At 41.8% G+C, this 20271-nt stretch overlaps 3 protein-coding genes across 4 annotated transcripts in view; all 3 read left to right on the top strand.

Annotated features, from left to right (window-relative positions):
* Positions 1-1421, top strand: part of LOC311243472 (mitochondrial carnitine/acylcarnitine carrier protein-like) — a gene marked incomplete at its 3' end in the record, with an annotated part of 22904 nt that extends 21483 nt beyond the window's left edge. Inside the window, exon 6 of the mRNA XM_084332705.1 lies at positions 1417-1421. Coding sequence (XP_084188831.1) covers positions 1417-1421 — 5 coding nt within the window. The remainder of the gene's footprint in view (positions 1-1416) is intronic.
* A 113-nt stretch (positions 1422-1534) lies between these two features.
* tafazzin (tafazzin, phospholipid-lysophospholipid transacylase) lies at positions 1535-16157 on the top strand. The gene is made up of 10 exons (XM_084333790.1): positions 1535-1684; positions 2641-2769; positions 4622-4667; positions 5366-5451; positions 7509-7589; positions 8039-8080; positions 8784-8846; positions 8954-9006; positions 10106-10183; positions 12177-16157. The coding sequence occupies exons 1-10, from the start codon at positions 1576-1578 to the stop codon at positions 12276-12278; spliced, it is 789 nt and encodes a 262-aa protein (XP_084189916.1). The 5' UTR covers positions 1535-1575; the 3' UTR covers positions 12279-16157.
* Positions 16158-18620: 2463 nt separating this feature from the next.
* Positions 18621-20271, top strand: part of atp6ap1a (ATPase H+ transporting accessory protein 1a) — a 29960-nt gene continuing 28309 nt past the window's right edge. For both annotated transcript variants that reach the window (XM_084334218.1, XM_084334217.1), the window contains exon 1: positions 18621-18753. In XM_084334218.1, coding sequence (XP_084190344.1) covers positions 18647-18753 — 107 coding nt within the window. In that variant the 5' untranslated portion in view covers positions 18621-18646. The remainder of the gene's footprint in view (positions 18754-20271) is intronic.

Raw genomic sequence — 20271 nt, forward strand, 5'->3', positions numbered from 1 at the left:
GCAATATGGAGAGATAGATAGAGAGAACGGAGGTAAAGTCCAGACAGACAGGCAGCAGGAGTTGTTTTGTGTGAAGTTTATAGATTAGATTAAGCCATCCTAGGTTGTCAAGGTGGGTTCTAGGGGTAAGGTCAAGCAGTAGTCTGACCAGTTTGTTTTGTGATGTTTGTAATCTAGTTTTTAGCACCTTTGAGGTGCTTTGGTACCATGAGGTGCAGTCGTAGTACCCTTGAATGAGTGCTCCTGTTAAGTCTTCAAGGTATTCTTGTTTACCAGAGAGGAGATCCGGTACAAGAATCTTGTTTGTTGGTTTTTATTACATTGGTTGCCATTTTGTCACAGGAAAGATTTGTTGCCCATAAACACGTCTATCACCAACACGGAAGTCATTATTTACTCTTCTGAAAGGAATTTATTGTCGGAGTACAAGGCCAAAGTGTTTCTTGCATGACAATAAGAGTAGGTAAGGGATGTACAGATATATAGATATAGTATCTACAGAAACGTAAAGATGATTATATGCAGGTATGTACAGACAGATGTGGATATATATATATACGGTAAGAATAAATATATATATATAAGTAGGTATATAGAAGGATTAGGCCAATATGCAGGTATATTCAGTCATGGATTGTAGGATGTGGTCCACAGATAAGTGAATGATCAATGAAATGACAACAAAAGCAGGAGCAGCCTAAGCATATTATTCTTGTGGCCATGTTCAAATACCTGATGGTTGACCGTGATCCCAGTCCATTTAAATGTGTGATTGTGTGTCTGCATTCTGCAATGTAATGTGCTGTCAATTGCAACTTGAATTGATCAAGGGTTGGTTGGCACACTGAGAACATTTATAAAACTGTGGTCAGAATAGTCTCACGTGAGCCAGACCTTTCTCCACACACACACACACAGAGTGCCAGTGCTGGAGAGAGCTCTGGTTGGACCTCTGGCTTGTTTGTATTTCTTTAAACCAATCACAAGCATCCTGGGCGGCGCTGAGCAAAGGTGCCCCTCCCACAATAGTGTCGCAGATAGAGGAAGGGGAGGAGCTACTGATACAGTCCTCTGACTATGATCTGAATGATGCTTCTGGGAAAGATTCTCCACATTTTGCAGGATGATGATGGTATGGATGTCGTAGATGAAACTAAGGCCAAATAAATGCACAAGATTTAGAAAGTCACTGTTTCACTCTGTTTACATGCGCAGGGCCTCCAATCTATTCTCTAGCGTACAATAGGCTACTATACAAAGGATTAGCCTATATTATAAACGCTTAATTCTTGTTCATACACTATTACAAATAAAAATGTTGGGTTCATGAATAAATAACCGATAATGGAAAACATTTTGGCCGATAGGTGGACGATATGTGTGACCCGTTGTTCCTGTGTGTGTCATCCATGACAGGTTGATGTGTGTCATCCATGACAGGTTGATGTGTGTCATCCATGACAGGTTGATGTGTGTGTGTGTGTGTGTCATCCATGACAGGTTGATGTGTGTGTGTGTCATCCATGACAGGTTGATGTGTGTGTGTGTCGGTGGTGGTGGTGGTGGAGCGCTGCAATGCCCCTGGAGGTGAGATGGCCGTTCCCACAGTGCCCCCCTCTGGCCTGGAGGATCTCCAGCTCACTGGTCATGGGCATGGTGGGCTCCTACTCCTACTTCTGGACCAGTGAGTCGAGGACACACACACACACACACACAGACACACACACACACACGCACGCACACACACGCACACACACAGACACACACACAGACACACACACAGACACACACACACAGACACACACACACAGACACACACGCACGCACGCATGCACACACACACACACACGCACACAGACCGACAGACATCCATGTCTGTGCACAGTTAAGCAGACAGTTTGCCGTTCAATGAAGATCTTACGCAGCCTCACACAGACCTCTCCACTGAACATCTGAAATTCCCAGTTGACCAATAGTCGTAGGACTTTGTTGACGTAATAAATTCGACATATCTGTAAACTTGTGTTTCCTGCAGAATCCAGAGAAGTGGTGCTTTAAATTAGGGATGTCCGATATTATCGGTCGATATTGGCATTAAAATGTGATATCGGAAAATATCGGTATCGGTTTAAAAAAATATTTTTTTATTTTTATTTTTTACATTTCTATAACCTTTATTTACCCAGGCAAGCAAGTAAGAACAAATTCTGATTTTATTTATTGTCAAAAGTATGCATAATGTTGTGTTAATTCCACAACAAGAGATATGTAATGTTAATTACCTGAAATTATTCCGTTTTTTGGGGGGGAAACCTTGCATATATCGGTATCGGTTGATATCGGTATCGGAAATTAAGAGTTGGACAATATCGGTATATCGGTATCGGTAAAAAAGCCAATATCGAGCATCCCTACTTTAAATATAGTGCTGATCAGAGATGTGCTTATTATTCTTCAGGAAATAACTCATTTATCACCATCTAATCGACTAATAAATAATTGGTTGACTAACACCTTAAACTACAAATGTCTCTCTCTCTGTTTCTCTCTCTCTCTCTCTCTCTCTCTCTCTCTCTCTCTCTCTCTCTCTCTCTCTCTCTCTCTCTCTCTCTCTCTCTCTCTCTCTCTCTCTCTCTCTAGAGTATATGAACTACCTCACAGTACATAACCATGAGGTTCTACTGGACCTGGTCGACCAACGGTCCTCAGACACGCCCCTCATTACACTGTCCAATCACCAGTCATGTATGGATGACCCACATATCTGGGGTAGGGATGACACACACACCTACACACACACACACCTACACACACACACACACACACACAATGGGCCTCATTTATCAAACAAAATAGACAAAACATACTAATCTAAGTACTAATCAACAGGAAAATATTTACATAATGTACATTATGTAAGTAATATATTTACATATTGTATAAGTAATGTTTACATATTGTATAAGTAATATATTTACATATTGTATAAGTAATATATTTACATATTGTATAAGTAATATATTTACATATTGTAACGACCAGCAGATGCCAGAAATGCACATCGTCATATTAAACATTTTAACACATTGAGTGCCACGCCCCTTCTGGGAAGTGACCCCCTTTCCCTCCATTAACCCCATGTAAACGTAGTTGTAGTTTGTAGAGCTAAACCTATATTTTATAGTATATCTATGGGTCTAATAACGCTGTCGAGTCTCGGTGAGTTGCTTCCAGTCAACGTGCAAAAAACATATTCTTCTTTCATCCGTACATTTCCTTTTTATACCGTTTTGAATATGAATATAGTTGGGTTGCTTCTGAGTAATTCCAGGGAAAAGACGCGAAAACAGCGTTTTTGTGTAATTCAATAAACACGTTGTAATTTTTCGCCTGATTATCGGATCTTCCTGAAATCAACGCTAGTTCATCATCATTATCCTTCCTTGTGCAAGCATGCAATGTGGTTTAGGACCCGCCCCCACGCCGCAGCTCGGTAGAGAAAAGAAACAAACCCGTTTCTAACAGGGTGCAATAATGGCCGAAGGCGTTAGAGGGCGGTATAAGACCGTCTGCCAGCTCAGACACACTCAGAACAGCATGCACAAGGTGCCCCGCTGAATTATGAATGGCAATAGCGAATAAAAGAAATACCGTGAGAAAAACGTAGATCTACGTTTCCGGTCCTCAACGATTGGGCGACCAAATGGTTAAACAAACACTATAAAACTAATTTCCACTAAAAATTACATTATAATGAGTCCTTATAATCAGTTGACGTGCATATTTAGTGTTTTAAATAAATGGTAATGGTAAAGTAAAAGGTTTTTCCCTTAACAACTGGAGTTTGTCTCTTGACCAAGGTACTGACATTACAGATTCAGATTCAGATTACTTTATTCACCATGTTGTACAGGTACAAATGGAACGTGATTTGACATTCAGTGCATGGTTTTTCACAAATAAGAACAACATAATAATAATAATAATGATAACATTACATTACAGCTGGAGTTGGTCTCTTGACCAAGGTACTGGCATTACTACTAGAGTTGGTCTCTTGACCAAGGTACTGTCATTACAACTAGAGTTGGTCTCTTGACCAAGGTACTGTCATTACTACTGGAGTTGGTCTCTTGACCGAGGTACTGGCATTACTACTAGAGTTGGTCTCTTGACCGAGGTACTGGCATTACTACTGGAGTTGGTCTCTTGACCAAGGTACTGACATTACTACTAGAGTTGGTCTCTTGACCAAGGTACTGTCATTACTACTAGAGTTGGTCTCTTGACCGATGTACTGGCATTACAACTGAGTTGGTCTCGTGACCAAGGTACTGTCATTACTACTGGAGTTGGTCTCTTGACCAAGGTACTGTCATTACTACTGGAGTTGGTCTCTTGACCAAGGTACTGACATTACAACTAGAGTTGGTCTCTTGACCAAGGTACTGACATTACTACTAGAGTTGGTCTCTTGACCAAGGTACTGACATTACTACTAGAGTTGGTCTCTTGACCAAGGTACTGTCATTACTACTAGAGTTGGGTTAGGGTTATGGGTTAAAGGTTAAAGGTTAAGGGTTAGGGTTAAGATAATAATGTGCGCCTCTTGTTGCTGCAGGGATTCTGAAGCTGAGCCACATCTGGACCTTCAGAAAAATGCGTTGGTGAGCTAAACTATTTTCAGACACCATTCAATGTGGAATTCTCTCCTGAATGGATAAAGTGGGACCAGGACTGTATTTAGTGTTTACTGCAGAGCGGAGGGACTGGGAGTCACATGTTACTGACCACTTATTCTAACATGTAGACCAGTTATATTAACATGTAGACCAGTTATTCTAACATGTAGACCACTTATTCTAACATGTAGACCACTTTTTCTAACATGTAGACTACTTTTTCTAACACGTTGACCACTTATTCTAACATGTAGACCACTTATATTAACATGTAGACCACTTATTCTAACATGTAGACTACTTATATTAACACATAGACCGCTTATATTAACATGTAGACCACTTATATTAACATGTAGACCACTTATATTAACATGTAGACCACTTATATTAACATGTAGACCACTTATATTAACATGTAGACTACTTATATTAACATGTAGACCACTTATTCTAACATGTAGACCACGTAGCACTTATTATAACATGTAGACCACTTATATTAACATGTAGACCACTTATTATAACATGTAGACCACTTATTATAAGACGTAGACCACTTATATTAACAAAAAAAAAGAATAGCACTTACAGCTCCTTTAAAAAATGGTTATTATGATAGTGTATGGGTGTAATTCTATTGGCTGTTGCGTGAGCCCCCCCCCTCGTCTGTGATTGGACAGGACCCCCGCGGCGTCGGAGATCTGTTTCACCAGAGAGTTGCACTCCAGATTCTTCAGCCGCGGGAAGTGTGTTCCGGTGTGTCGAGGTGAGTCACCCTGCTGACCCTAACCCTTAACCTTTAACCCATAACCCTAACCTGCTGTAGTGTACATTACATTGTCACTTTTAGATTTAGATTTTAGATGTTGATTTTAGATTAACCCTTTCACTGCCACACTACAGAAGGTTAACCCTTTACTGTCACACTACCGACGGTTACCGTCGGCAGTGTGACAGTAAAGGGTTAACCGTGGCAGTGAAAGGGTTAACCTTCTGTGTGTTGTCGCAGTGAAAGGGTTAACCGTTTGGTAGTGTGGCAGTGAAAGGGTTAAAATGTAGTGTCGTCACGCAGCACAAGTACAGTACAACTAAAAGAAGTTTGGCATCCAACCAGAGTGAAAATGTAACCGTAAAGTGCAATAGTTATATACAATGTACAGGTGATTAAACTAAATAAATGATAGTATCTCTACAGATATGTAAAAAGGATGACGCAGGTATGTACAGACAGATGTGGATAGATATATATATATGGTAAGAATAAATATATATATATATATACCGTATATGTAAGGGATAATGTATAGCTACGAGGTCATTGTCGCAAAATAATTGACCGACACGTAGTTTAAAATACCGAGCCGCTTCGGCGAGGTGTTTTAAACGTCAGTGAAGGTCAATTATTTTGCGACAATGACCGAGTAAAGCTATACATTATCCCGCTTATTACATGGCTAACTTACAGTTACTAACAATATACCTAATTCATTTGACAAATCGCAGTTGTTCTGTGGCTCTGTCAGCCCAAATAAAGTGATTATTATTATCGCGGGCAGCCTCTGTTGCTCCGCTGTGTTCTGGCTCCGCTCGTCGCTCCGCCCCCTGTCATCGCCGGCAGCAGTGTGTGTCAGTGGGCTTGATTGCGAACAGCTGCGCACTGCGGTCATTATTGAAAAAACAGCGGTCATTATTGAAAAATAATGACCGCTGTCGGGGGGCTATTGACCAATCACAAGCAAGCATTTCGGCGAATGTGAAAACGCCATGTAATAAACAGCATTATTGTACATACTTATATGGATTATATGCAGGTGTATATTGTGGTGGAATATATTATCATGTCATTATGGATCTGTGTTGAGATATCGTTTTATCATTTTACAGCTTGACTGGTTCACTGTGGCCAGCTATGTAATGTGTGTGTGTGTATCTTTAAGTATGCGCTGACCATCAAATTTACTTTATTTAATTGGATAGGGGGCAGGTATTAATAAGAATTTATTCTTCTTCCTGCTCCTTTTCGCTTATGGCTGTATGTGATTATACAGATATACAGTACTGTTACAATTACATCCAGACATTTATGACATACAAGATATACAAATATACAGTACTGTTTAAGAGACAGAGTTTCTAAAAGAGAATAATATACATTTTGAGGGGGAAGAAACTGTACATTGGGAGGTCACTGCCAGAGACACCAAGAGGCAAGAGCTGCCAGCCAGCAAACCCACATCAGGATCAACAGACCAACAGGCCTCCCTGTTCATCGTCACACATAAAACAGACTATTTTAAAATGGAAAAACATTGCTTGGGTTGAGTGCATTCTTCTGAACACGGCTCAGCCAATCGCAGCGGGAGGTATAATGTGTGTAAGTCTGTCTCACACCAGCATCTCTGTGTGCAACATCTATGGACGTCGTTAGTTTAGTGTTGCCCTCGGCAACTGCTGTTAGCATGAGAGACAAACACCAGTCCTTTGGCCACAGAACTGTATTTCTGGAGCAGAATTAGGGTTGCAAAGAGATCGCCATAAAGGATATATTATAGGAAAGGTTGTTCTTACCAAGTGTGTGTGTGTGTGTGTGTGTGTGTGTGTGTGTGTGTGTGTGTGTGTGTGTGTGTGTGTGTGTGTGTGTGTGTGTGTGTGTGTGTGTGTGTGTGTGTGTGTGTGTGTGTGTGTGTGTGTGTGTGTGTGTGTGTGTGTGTGTGTGTGTGTGTGTGTGTGTGTGTGTGTGTGTGTGTGTGTGTGTGTGTGTGTGTGTGTGTGTGTGTGTGTGTGTGTGTGTGTGTGTGTGTGTGTGTGTGTTTGTTCTCTCAGGTGATGGTGTGTATCAGAAAGGCATGGACTTCATCCTGGAGAGGTTGAATAAAGGAGAATGGGTTCACATCTTCCCAGAGGGTATTTATCTTCTCTTCTCCTCTCCTCTCCTCTCCTCTCCTCTCCTCTCCTCTCCTCTCCTCTCCTCTCCTCTCCTCTCTTCTTTTTCACAGACTCAAATGTTTAATGTGAAGCTTGGCTGGGGGAGAGGATCTAGTTATCTAGAATATCAAGATTAAAGCCTGGCACATTCAAATCAGCTTTTCAATAAAATGTCAATGTAACATTGACAAACATACAGTAGGTCATGGGAATTGCGCTATTTGTCCTGGGAATGTTGTGGAATTTGCTCAGCAAATGGAACCTTGTGTAATAACAACCCTCCCCCCTCACCCCCTCCTCCCTGCCTCCTCACCCACCCTGCCTCCTCACCCTCCCTGCCTCCTCACCCTCCCCCCTCCTCACCCTCCCCCCTCCTCACCCTCCTCTGCCTCCTCGCCCTCTGCCTCCTCCCCCTCCTCACCCCACAGGTAAAGTCAACATGACAGAGGAGTTCATCCGGTTGAAATGGGGTGAGTGACCAATCAGGCTGCTCCCTGCTCCCTCAGCCTCTCAGGTCCAATCAGGCTGCTCCCTCAGTCTCTCGGGTCTACAGTTAACCTTATGATGCTTATAGTCGTCCTGACTAATGCGCCTGATTTGTTTGTTTACGTTCCAATTTCCACGTGAATAGATCATCTGCTGCACAAGTACAGCACAACGAGTATATAAAATATATCAATCAGTACTGTAATAGTGCTAATCAGATGTATGTACAGAGTTGTAGTGTATTACTATGTACAGTGATACAGGTATAAAGACACTATGGTAGTAGTAACTAGTAAGTCATAATAATAATTGGTTAGACTAGAAGTCTTTATTTGTCATGCAGTTTAACACACGCACGTGAGATGGGCGACCCACAGGAACACACACATGCACTGAGTCGCCGATGAAATGTCTCTCTGCACAGCAGTGTAACTAGTAATAGTAGGTAAGGTATATGTACAGATATAGATATAGTATCTACAGGTATGTAAAAATGTTTGGTATGTATAGACAGAGTTATTCAGTTTTCGTTCCCTAATCTAAGCCTTTTATCGTTTTAACCCTTGATTGTTCTGTCAGATTTACTATTAATATCAGGCTGTAAAAGTGTAACAAGCTTATAACTCTGTGATACACTTTGTGTCCCGAGGTTTAGTGTAATCGAGTAAATGATATCTGTTGTTTCAGGCGTGGGCCGGCTCATAGCCGAGTGTACCCTCAATCCCATAATACTACCGCTCTGGCATGTAGGTGAGTAACCCCTGACAACCACACACACAACAGCCAACACACAGTCCTCCAACCTGTCACATGACCTGTCACATGACCTCACACACCTGCTGTGTTCTCTGGCGCAGGTATGAGTGACGTGCTGCCCAATGAGAAGCCATACATCCCTCGGACCGGCAAGGTGAGAACACAGGAGACTAGTGTGTGATAGGGCTGTCCCCGACTAAGGATTTGGATGGTCGACTAGGATTGGCCAAAATTTGCCGTTAGTCGACTATTGGTAGACAAAAAAAATATATATATAATATTAATAAAAAAAAAAAAAATGTAATTAAAATAAATATATATTATCATTCCATTTGGGCTGTGGGGGGGTGCTTAATGTCTGAAGGAGTCGACTGAAGGCTTCTTGTCCTCTGCAAAAGCATGCAATTGGTCCACTGATGGATACATCTTGATATTTGTCTAGTCCAGTGTGTTCATTAGATGGGTGAAATCCTCTTTCAGTGCCTCTGTGCCTGTTTTCGTAGGCAGTTAGCCTCTGGTATGCGTGCCATTAGCGTTAGCCACGCTTCTATGCCTCTTTTCTTTTGGAAAGAATGATAAAAAAATAAAAATGTAATATTTAAATTTTTAAATTTTTTAATTATATTCGACTAAGAGGTTGGCCAGTCGACTACGGCTCCTTTCGACCGAATAGTCGACGAATCGATTAATAGGGGTCAGCCCTAGTGTGTGATGCTTGTAGAGTATTAACTAGGACTAGTGTGTGATGCTTGTAGAGTATTAACTAGGACTAGTGTGTGATGCTTGTAGAGTATTAACTAGGACTAGTGTGTGATGCTTGTAGAGTATTAACTAAGACTAGTGTGTGATGCTTGTAGAGTATTAACTAAGACTAGTGTGTGATGCTTGTAGAGTATTAACTAAGACTAGTGTGTGATGCTTGTAGAGTATTAACTAAGACTAGTACACTCGCCCAATGAGAGTCCTCGCTGCCAGGTGAAAAGAGGCTGCTGGCTGTCTCCTATGTATCGGAGGAAGCATGCGATAGACTTCAGGGCTCCCTAGACCGGCAAGTAGGGTGCAAATGCGCGCAACGACCAGGGAGGGGGGAATTGGCATAACGACTAAATTGGGATGGGAGGAAAATACAAGAAAAATAGGAGGAGAAAAAGTGGATCAAAAACAGTGAATTCTATAACAATAAGTGAGTTATATAACAATAATAGTGAATTATATAACCATAACCGTGACCACAAGTGATGTTTTGTTTTCAGAAAATTACAGTCTTGGTGGGCGAACCGTTTAGTGTCAAAGAGCTGGTGGAGTCCCTCAGAGCACAGAACAAGAGCCAGGTGAATACACACACACACACACACACACACACACACACAACACACATGCACACACAGACAGTCGTCCCATCGCGATCACAATTAGTCGTGTATATTGGGCATGGCTATCATACGGGAAACAATAGGTTTGAGGCGATCAAATCTCCGACCGATTGCTGTGTCCTGATTCCCTCTGAGGGGGAGGAGTTCCTGCAGCCAGATTCACAGAGAGAGAAAGACCCAGAGACCCAGTTCAAAAGGTAGGCGATACTGCCAATCGGCATTGCAATTTTAACGTAGGCAGCGGTTGCCAGGGAGACACAGGGAGATCCGTGCGAGTGTTTAGAATGGGGATCAAAGGGAAAATATCAAAGGATCTAAACCCGAGAAATGTCGGGTATGGGGCTCAACGGTTGGCGACGAAACCCGAGAAATGTCGGATTTTGCGCAGAAAGTGTTAACGTTTAAAAAAATATATATATATATATTTTTTTTTACTTTTTCTTTTTTTACTAGAATTCACTCAGGTGTATTATTGATACTCTCATTGATTTGTTGTTTGTTTGTTTCTGACTCAAAGTGTGTGTGTGATGTGTGTTTGTGTGAGAGAGAAAGAGAGAGAGGGGGGTGAGAGAGATGAGGAAGGGGCAAGAGAGAAAGAGAGCTGGGAGAGTGTGTGTGAGAGAGAGAGGGAGAGGGAGAGAGAGAGAGGGGGGTGTGAGTCCTCAGCCCTTGTGTGGGTGAATGTAACAAGTTCCTAACTTTTTCTTTCCCCTATTATTTCATGCACACTTTATTCATTGTTTTAAATTATTATTTTCTTTTAAGTAATATTGTGCATGACTGTTTTGAATTTGATGCAAATTTGCAATGCATGAGGGTCATCCTTTTGTGTTAAATGGCTGCTTAAACAATAAAATGGGGGATGAATAGTTCAAGTGTAAAGGTCAACACACTACTGTGTTAGTAATCATTACTATGTAATGTTACAGTTAGTAAATTGGTATGCCCATCTGTTTTTTAGTTTTTTAGTTTTTTAGTTTATTTTGTATTTTGTTTTACAATGCAGTTTGCACATCTTAGTTACTTGAAGATTCTGGACAGTATTTCTCATTGTGGCAATAAATAAACATGCATTTTTTGCATAAAGCAAGCATTTGTCGACTCATGTTGATAAGAGTATTAAAACTTGAAAAATATCTGGTTAAGGTAGATTTAGAACAGATAAAAAATATCCGATTCATTTGCGATGAATCACAATTAACTATGGACAATCATGCGATTAATCAGATTAAATATTTTAATAGATTATTATTTCTTAACTGTCTGTTAAAATAAGAAAAAATAAGAAAAGCCACCGCCACATTCATCAACCCGTTCTTAACGTCCAAATCTGTTCTTACCCAGGTGTGTTGAACGATGAATCCCACTCATTCTTAAACTGAAATGCGCATTCCCGTTCAAATAATTTGCATACAGACACGCCCCGCCAGCTCCTTATAAGGCGAATGAGGCGTGTGCAAAACAGCAGAGGTTCGGCATGGCATCTGCACCATGCTGATCCATTCAACAAGAAGCGATTTGCGACTGATTTAAAAAAAAAAAATGTAACCGACAGATTTGAACCGGTGACCATAGGATCCACAGGCAACCGCACTAACCAGTTGAACTAAAGGGTCTGACGTTGACTGCGACCGACTAATCCATAGTTTACACTTGTCAAGAGCCAATTACACAGTCGTTCAGTATTGACATTAATAATTTAGATGTCATGCTAATATGTCATGTTCTACAGTAGGAGTTACTACTATGATACCCAATAAAACAAGTCATTAGAATAATAGAAGCGTATTTTGCTGGAACGATTCATTTTGCACGTATAAAGTACGCACGCACGTGTGTGTGCGCTCGCGTGCTGGGGCTGCTTGACAAAAAAAATCTAAAATGTTTGGGAAAATACTCTTACTTAACCTGGAATAAGCTCTTATTTGACCTGCATTTCATTCTCTCTCAGGTGGAGATGAGGAAGATCTTGACTGACTTCATCCAGGGCGAGTTCTGCACCCTGAAGACCCAGGCAGAGGCCCTCCACTGGCAGGTGCAGCCGCGCTCCTGAAGACCCAGGCAGAGGCCCTCCACTGGCAGGTGCAGCCACGCTCCTGAAGACCCAGGCAGAGGCCCTCCACTGGCGGGTGCAGCCGCGCTCCTGAAGACCCAGGCAGAGGCCCTCCACTGGCAGGTGCAGCCGCGCTCCTGAAGACCCAGGCAGAGGCCCTCCACTGGCAGGTGCAGCCGCGCTCCTGAAGACCCAGGCAGAGGCCCTCCACTGGCAGGTGCAGCCGCGCTCCTGAAGACCCAGGCAGGGGAGAGCCATGCTGTACCCTAACATCAGGGTGAACACAATTAAGACTGAGTCACACAAACTAACACTCACACACACCAGACCTCATGGACTTTGGGATGAAATGGACGACCCTTTGACCTCTCTGTTGAACCACAGGTTCTCGTCACCATGGTGATCACAAACGTTTTGAAGCGACGATATAGTGAAGTCTCCGTCCGTCCGTCCGTCCGTCCGTCTGTCTTCACGCTGTACTGCTGAGGTCGTCTGAGGATGTCTACTGCAGCGCTTCCCCTGGACCTTCAGACAAGATGGTGCTCAACTAGGGGGTGGTCTGGAGGGCAGTCGTCTGGCAATCCGGAGGTTCCCGGCCCGATTCCCGCTCCTCCCGGGCAGTGTGTCCTTGAGCAAGACACTTAACCCCTAATTGCTCCTGATGAGCAGGTTGGCACCTTGCATGGTTGCCTCCGCCGTCGGTGTGTGAATGTGTGAGTGAATGGGTCAAATGTGAGGAACAAATTGTAAAGCGCGTTGGATAAAAGCGTTATATAAAAAAGCAGCCATTTATCATCCTCTAAACTACACGTCTCCTCTAAACTACACGTTTCCCTCTCAAGAAAAACACGTCCAATCTGATCACAGCCTAAAATCACACAGTGCTGTGTCCTTCATTGAATCGGTATAGAAGACTGAATTTTTTAATATGTATCTTTTTTTGTTTTAAGAGAGAATGGACTTGTTCCGACATATTTTGACTTGTTCTGACTTGTTTCGACTTGATTTAACATGTTTTGACTTGTTATGACTTTGTTTCGACTTGATTTAACATGTTTTGACTTGTTATGACTTGTTCTGACTAGTTTTGACTTGTCCTCCATGTCACCAGGTCCATTGAGCATATTCACATGCCGGCCATTTTGTTCTTGTGTCATGCTCAGGTTGGGATCTCTTTACACCCTGTTCCTGGAAGGGAAGCCCCACCTGAGCGGCATAAGAGCCAAATTACTGTGTGAATACAATCAACTTGTCACCCTATTTGTGGAGAGATTCTACTCAATGCTGCTGTTTGATATACAAGAGAATAGCTTTTATTGTTTCTCTACTCAGTCACTTGTGATTCTAGACCCTAAGTGAGTTTGTCACGATTCTATTCCGAACTTGACCTTGTTTGGAGTTTCACGAACGACTGCCTTTTCTATGAGAAAAGTTGAACGAAAGAACAAATGAATGAATGAATGATTTTATGATTTGAAACTATTGCCTCCTCTTAAGGTCTGTGGCTAACATATCCACTCCAAACTTTGGCTTATTGTCTAGAATAAAGATCTCTATCATCTATTTTTTTTTTCCCCTCCCAATGTTAGTCGTTATGCCAATTCCCAATCCCCTTCCTGGTCGTTGCACACTCTACCCCCTACCGTCGGTCTGGGAGGGCGGAGACTATCACATGCTTCCTCCGACACATGTGTACCCAGCCCACCACTTCTTTTCACCTGGCAGCGTGGACTCTCGCTGAGAGAGTGTAACATGTGGAAGGTCACACTACCTCTCTTAGATCCTTCCCTCGCTGTGCAGGCGCCCCGACCGAACTGTAGGAGTCGCTGTCCACAACGACCCAGACCCACCCACCGGCTTCCCTCCCGCTGACTCTGCCAATCGAGCCAGTATGACGGCCGGCCAAGCCGGAGGCAACGCTAACAGCTGGATTCGATACCAGTGTCTCTTGCGTTGGTGACGAGCGCCTTGTCCGCTGGGCCACCCAGCCGCCTATTCTATCATCTATTCTAATTTTCTTTACAAATGTACAGGATAACTAAGACACCAACATTACATCAAATGTCTTCTTGTTTTTCAACCGATCAGATACTAAAGGAGTCGTATGTAACAAAGCATCTGGCATTATTTCTATCTGCTGTAGGGCTGGGTGATAATGGGGGTATTTATAATATTCAGAAGGACTCTTGATATCGTTACAGTTTTATGACAATGTCAGCTTCAGGGGTGACAGTGGCTCAGGAGGTAGAGCAGTCATCTGGTAATCGGAAGGTTCCTGGCTTGATGAGCAGTGTGAATGTGTGAGTGAGTGGGTGAATGTGAGGCATAAGTTGTAAAGTGCTTTGGATAACAGCTGTTACAGTATATAAATCCACCATTTAGTTATGGAAAATCACATGTTGGATCATCATCATGGTAATGAGAAGTGTGATACAATTATCAAAATTAAACTGCCATTTTAAATTGAATAATGTTGTGAAAAACCTGACTTAGTATTTGGATTGTTAACATTGTTTGCATTTTGTCATTCATTTAGACAAAACAAACGTTTATTTTGATTCACAATATCACAAAAACTCAACGGTACAATAAACGACAAATGTTGTTATATTGCCCAGCACTAGTCAAGTTTCAAGTTCAAGTTTCTTTATTAGTTGTCATACAGAAATACAGAATACTTTTGCATGAAATGCTTCTTTCTGTTTCTTTCTGTTTTAGTCTGATGTTAGTACAACATTTTGAGATGTACTAATGGACTAATATCTTTATGTAGGGCAGTATATTACCTGAAATCCATATCACAGTATATTCTCACATTTACCTCCGTAATGATGAATGAAACAATAATAAGTTAATTGTATAGCAATACCTTTACCTAAACACACCGACATGAATACAATTAGGTTGGCCAGAGATTTGTAATGTGTGGGTATTGGTACATTTTGGGAACTTTGTTTCTGATGTTCTGGTGTTTTGGCAGCTTTAGCATTAATGACATGACTGTTCCGTCATGTAGTGCACCCCCCCCAGTCACCATGTGTCCCCTCGATCAGCCCCCTCCTCACCATGTGTCCCTCCGTCTACCCTCTCGTGTCCTTCACTTGGCTCCTTCACTTGGCTCCTTCACTTGGCTCCTTCACTTTGCTCGTCAGGAAATTGTATGTTTGAAGAGTTTTGCCAATTATCACGTTGTACTGTAGTCATGTTTTCATCCAAAACATTGAAGGCTCTTGATCCACACTTTCATTATTATATTATATGTTATATAAATATGTACCTTCACGTGTGTGTGTGTATATATTATATATTTTATGTAAGGGACTTGTACAATGGTTATTTGACAGATGTATTGCCTTACTGTGATTGCCACACTTTGTTATGTGAATGCCAAATAAAGTAGAATAATCAGACTTTGGTCGAATGTATATATTGAAATTTCTTTATTGGGAATAACCCCTTGAGATGAGACCATCTCGTTTTCAAGGGGGTCCGCAAAGACAAAATACAGAGTTATTTGACAATCTTATATATAAAAAAACAGAAACGAAAAACAACAATAAGCAACACCAGCCACAAAATAAAAAGTAACATGTCAACAACAACAACACAACGACAAGAACATGAACAACAACAACACCAGCAATGGTTCATATATCTGTTATTATGATATTGAGGTCAAAAGCATGAGTATGTTGTCTCACCGTGAGAGGACAGCATAGTTTTAAACTATTTAAAAGATGATGAATGGATGTGGACAGGTAGACTATTCCAGTCGGATGGAGCTTTAAACATAAAATATTGTTTACCAGTTGATTTAAAGGTTTTTGGAACAGAAAAAAAGTGTTGAGTACAATGACGAAGTTGATAATTAGAAGTGAAAGGTACGATATACTTTAAGGTATTGAGGATAATTAAAATAAATGCATTTAAAAATAAACTGGATTGATTGATTGATTGAAAACTTTATTAACAGATCGCAGAATGGGTACAATACAGTACAGCTCAATACACACAATTGGGGATGCAGACCAAAGAAAGACTTTCGTTTTACATTTACATTTTCAATTCATCATAATGACATAGATAGACAGTACTGTTACATCTAGACATTTATGACATACCAGATCTACAAATAAACTACTGTTTATGAGTACTGTAAGTTAACCAATGTTGTTGTCTTCTTATTGTGGGAGAAGGGAAGTTGAGATTTTCATACATGATACAATGATGAGTGTTATATGAACAGCCAAGAACAAATATGCATATGTTTATAGATGGTGTTAAGAGGAACAAGGGTAGTTTTCGCTGCAGTCATATAGACTATATCAGCATAGTCCATTATGGGTAGTATGAGTTGTGAAATTAGCTTTTTTCTAACCGTAAATGTAAAACTATTTCTGTTGCGGTAAAGAACGCCCATACTAAAGTTACGTTTCCACATGATGCTATCTACGTATATGACATTTGAAAGATAGTTGTTGATGGCGCAGCTAGGTGGTGCAGTGGGCAAGGCGCTCATCTCCAATGCTGGAGACGCTGGGTTCGAGCCCAGCGCTCCACATTGCTTTCAGCTTGGCTGGTCGTCCGTACTAATACATTTGGCAGTATTAGGGGGTGGGAAACTGATGGGTGGGGATCGGACGTTGTGGACAGCGACTCCTACAGGTCGGTTGGTGCGCTTGCGCAGTAGAATCAGGAAGCGACGGGGGCGGCGTCCCTCCAAAGCGCAGACCCCTGACGCTGAAAGATCGCGCTGTGCAGGTGAAAAGATGCGACGGCTGCTACCTCGAGTACCGGAGGGGACACGTGCTATGTATGGCTTCGTCCACATTGCAGCCGGCTTGTGGGAGGCATGAAACAACGTTCGAGACAGGGGAGGGTAGAATTGGATGATACGAAATTGGGATGAGGGAAAATTGAAAATGGGAGAAAAAGTGGATACAAAAAATATATAGTTGTTGATCAAGCCATACACCAATGTATTTGAAGTGTTCAACTCTAAGCATGATGTACCGTCATGACAAGTAATATTATAAGGCAGATTTTCTGTTTTAGATTTAACATTCTGAGTAGTACCAAAGAGCATTGCATAGGTTTTTGTTTTATTGAGTATTAATTTATTAGCTGCAAGCCAGAATTGAAGACCAGTTTGAAGACAAGTTTGATTGTAAAATTGACTATTACTTCTGTCTGGAGGTCGGCTAGTGTTGTAATGTGTTGTGTAAACTGCCATTCATTCATTAGTCCAACTAAGAACAAATTTGTATTTACAATGACGGCCTGGCGAGAGGACACACGCACGGCACGGGTAACAGGGAAAGGAGACAAAAATAAATAAAATAAAATAGAAAAGAGACAGACAATACATACATCACACAGAGCCAATGGAATAATTTAAACGCACATCAAACAAACATGAATCAATTAATGAAAACTTAACAGATTGCAGAATGCGTACCAAATACAGTACGACTCAATACACACAACTGTTAAGGGGATGCAGACCAGAGAAAGACAGACTTTCGTCTTGTTTACATCAGGGTCAACCATTTTCAATTCATCAAGACATTTATGACATACATCATGACATTTATGGCAAACAATCAAATGTTTGCGTATATTCCTCGAGCATCATCCGTAGCAAGGTGCGTCAGGATGGAGACAGACAGACAGACAGACAGACAGACAGATGGACAGACAGGGAGGAGGCCCCCCCCCACCCACCCAACCCCACCCCACCTACCCAACCTCCTCCAATGTACAGTTTTTACGTCAAATGTATATACTCTCTTTTTTAAATTCTTTTTGTATCACAAACAGTACTGTATTTGTAAATCTGGTATGTCATAAATGTATAGATGTAGCAGTACTGTCTATCATGTATGTCATATATGTTATGATGAATTGAAAATGGGGGACCCTGATGTAAACAAGACGAAAGTCTTTCTCTGGTCTGCATCCCCTTATCAATTGAGCTGTACTGTATTGTACCCATTCTGTTAATAAAGTTTTCAATCAATCAATCAATCAATCAATCAATCAATCAATCAATCAATCAATCAATCAATCAAACCCTAACTCTAAGCATAACCCACTTCGAAAGAGGGCCAAAGCATAACCACTTTGAAGCAGAGAATTATATTTATACAAGGCGGAAGAGGCCAATCAGAGAGGGTCTTCGCTGTACGCCGGGCTAGCCAATCAGAGAGCATCTTCGCAAACATAGGCTACGGAAAAGAATCACGGGGAGGAGGCGGCGGCTTCATGAAAGAGGAGGCGGACACGTGACCTGACCCTGATGACGTCATCACCTGTCAGAGAGAGGATCCCAGAAGATGATGGCGACGGTAGTGACTGTGAGGAGGAGGATGCGAGCCCTCAGCAGCGTCTCGGCCTCTCTGGCCGTCCTGCTGCTCTTAGTAAACACGGGGCGGTGCGACGAGCAGGTGCCGCTGATCCTGTGGACCAGCGCGGGGTGAGGACGGGCGGGTGCAGCTGGTTTATTTGGGGGTTTTACCGCCTTTGTTTTCCTCCGTCGCGGCGGCGTCTCCTGACATTGGACGGTCATTCATCTCGGCTGCTAGCGGCAGCTACCGTTAGCTCTGCTCACAGTGGAATATATTAATATAAATACTTTATTAATTATTAATCCCGATTCCCGAGGGAAATGCAGCACCTCAGATCGCTCACAATAAACGTATATATTTTTTAATTTTTACTGTATTTATTTATTTTATTTATTTATTGCTGTATTTATTTACTGTATATATTTTATTCCATTTTTATTCTACTCTTATCTTCTTAGGCAATTTGATTTGTTTTGTTATTCTTATCCGTGACCTGTTCTGTCTAAATGTTTTAAATGTTGAGCGATTTGCAGTGTCAAATTTCCCCCCGGGATTGATTGATTGATTGATTGAAAAGTTTATTAACAGATTGCAGAATGGGTACAGTACAGTACAGCTCAATACATACAATTGTTAAGGGGATGCAGACCAGAGAAAGACTTTCGACTTGTTTACATCAGGGTCCCCCATTTTCAATTCATCATAACATATATGACATACATGACATACAGATAGACAGTACTGCTACATCTATACATTTATGACATACCAGATTTGCAAATACAGTACTGTTTGTGATACAAAAGTGTCCAGAAAAGGAGTGTATATACATTTGGCATAGAAACTGTACATTGGAGGAGGTTGGTTGGGTGGGGTGGGGTTGGGTGGGTTGGGTGAGGGCTGTACATTGGAGGTGGGGGGGGGGGGGGGGGGGGTTGGGAAGGGGACACACACACATTTTACACTGTACATTGGAATATTGACAAAGCCTTACTTGGTCATTTACTGTACAACTTCTATTCTATTCTATTCTATAAAAAAAAACAATACATTGGTCAAAGATGTACATTCTAAAATATGTATATACATTATACAGTCCAGAAATACAGTAAAATGTCAAATGTACAGGAAGATATTAGCCCTACAAGGATTTATACAGTCCGGTGCAAAATAATAATAATAATAATAATAATCTGGTGGGTGGTCCACAATTCAACCGTGGAGAAGCTCGGCAGTTTTATTTCGCTCGTGGTTATTTCCAAATATGTGGTGTAATTGAACGCCTGCCTACGTAGAATATTTAAATGCAGGTGCCCTCTTGTGTAGATTTGCAAGAGACATGTCAAGTGTCGTCCAATGCCAAGCTAGCAGGTTGATTTGAATGTTGTCGACACAACAACCTCCGGTCAGTCGGGGCTAAATACTGTCTTGTTTCCCCACGTTCACCACACACTGTAGGAAAGGGACGTCTGCAAAATGTATCATACAGGCGGCGCGACAGTATGAGAGGTAGAGCAGTCGTCTGGTAATCCGGAGGTTCCCGGTTCGATTCCCCACTCCTCCCGGGCACCATGTCGACGTGTCCTAGTTTAGTAGACACTTAACCCCTAACCGCTCCCGATGAGCAGGTTGGCAGACACGGCACC

Source organism: Notolepis coatsorum (assembly GCF_963971535.1).
Source record: "Notolepis coatsorum genome assembly, chromosome: 17".
NCBI lineage: Eukaryota > Metazoa > Chordata > Actinopteri > Aulopiformes > Paralepididae > Notolepis > Notolepis coatsorum.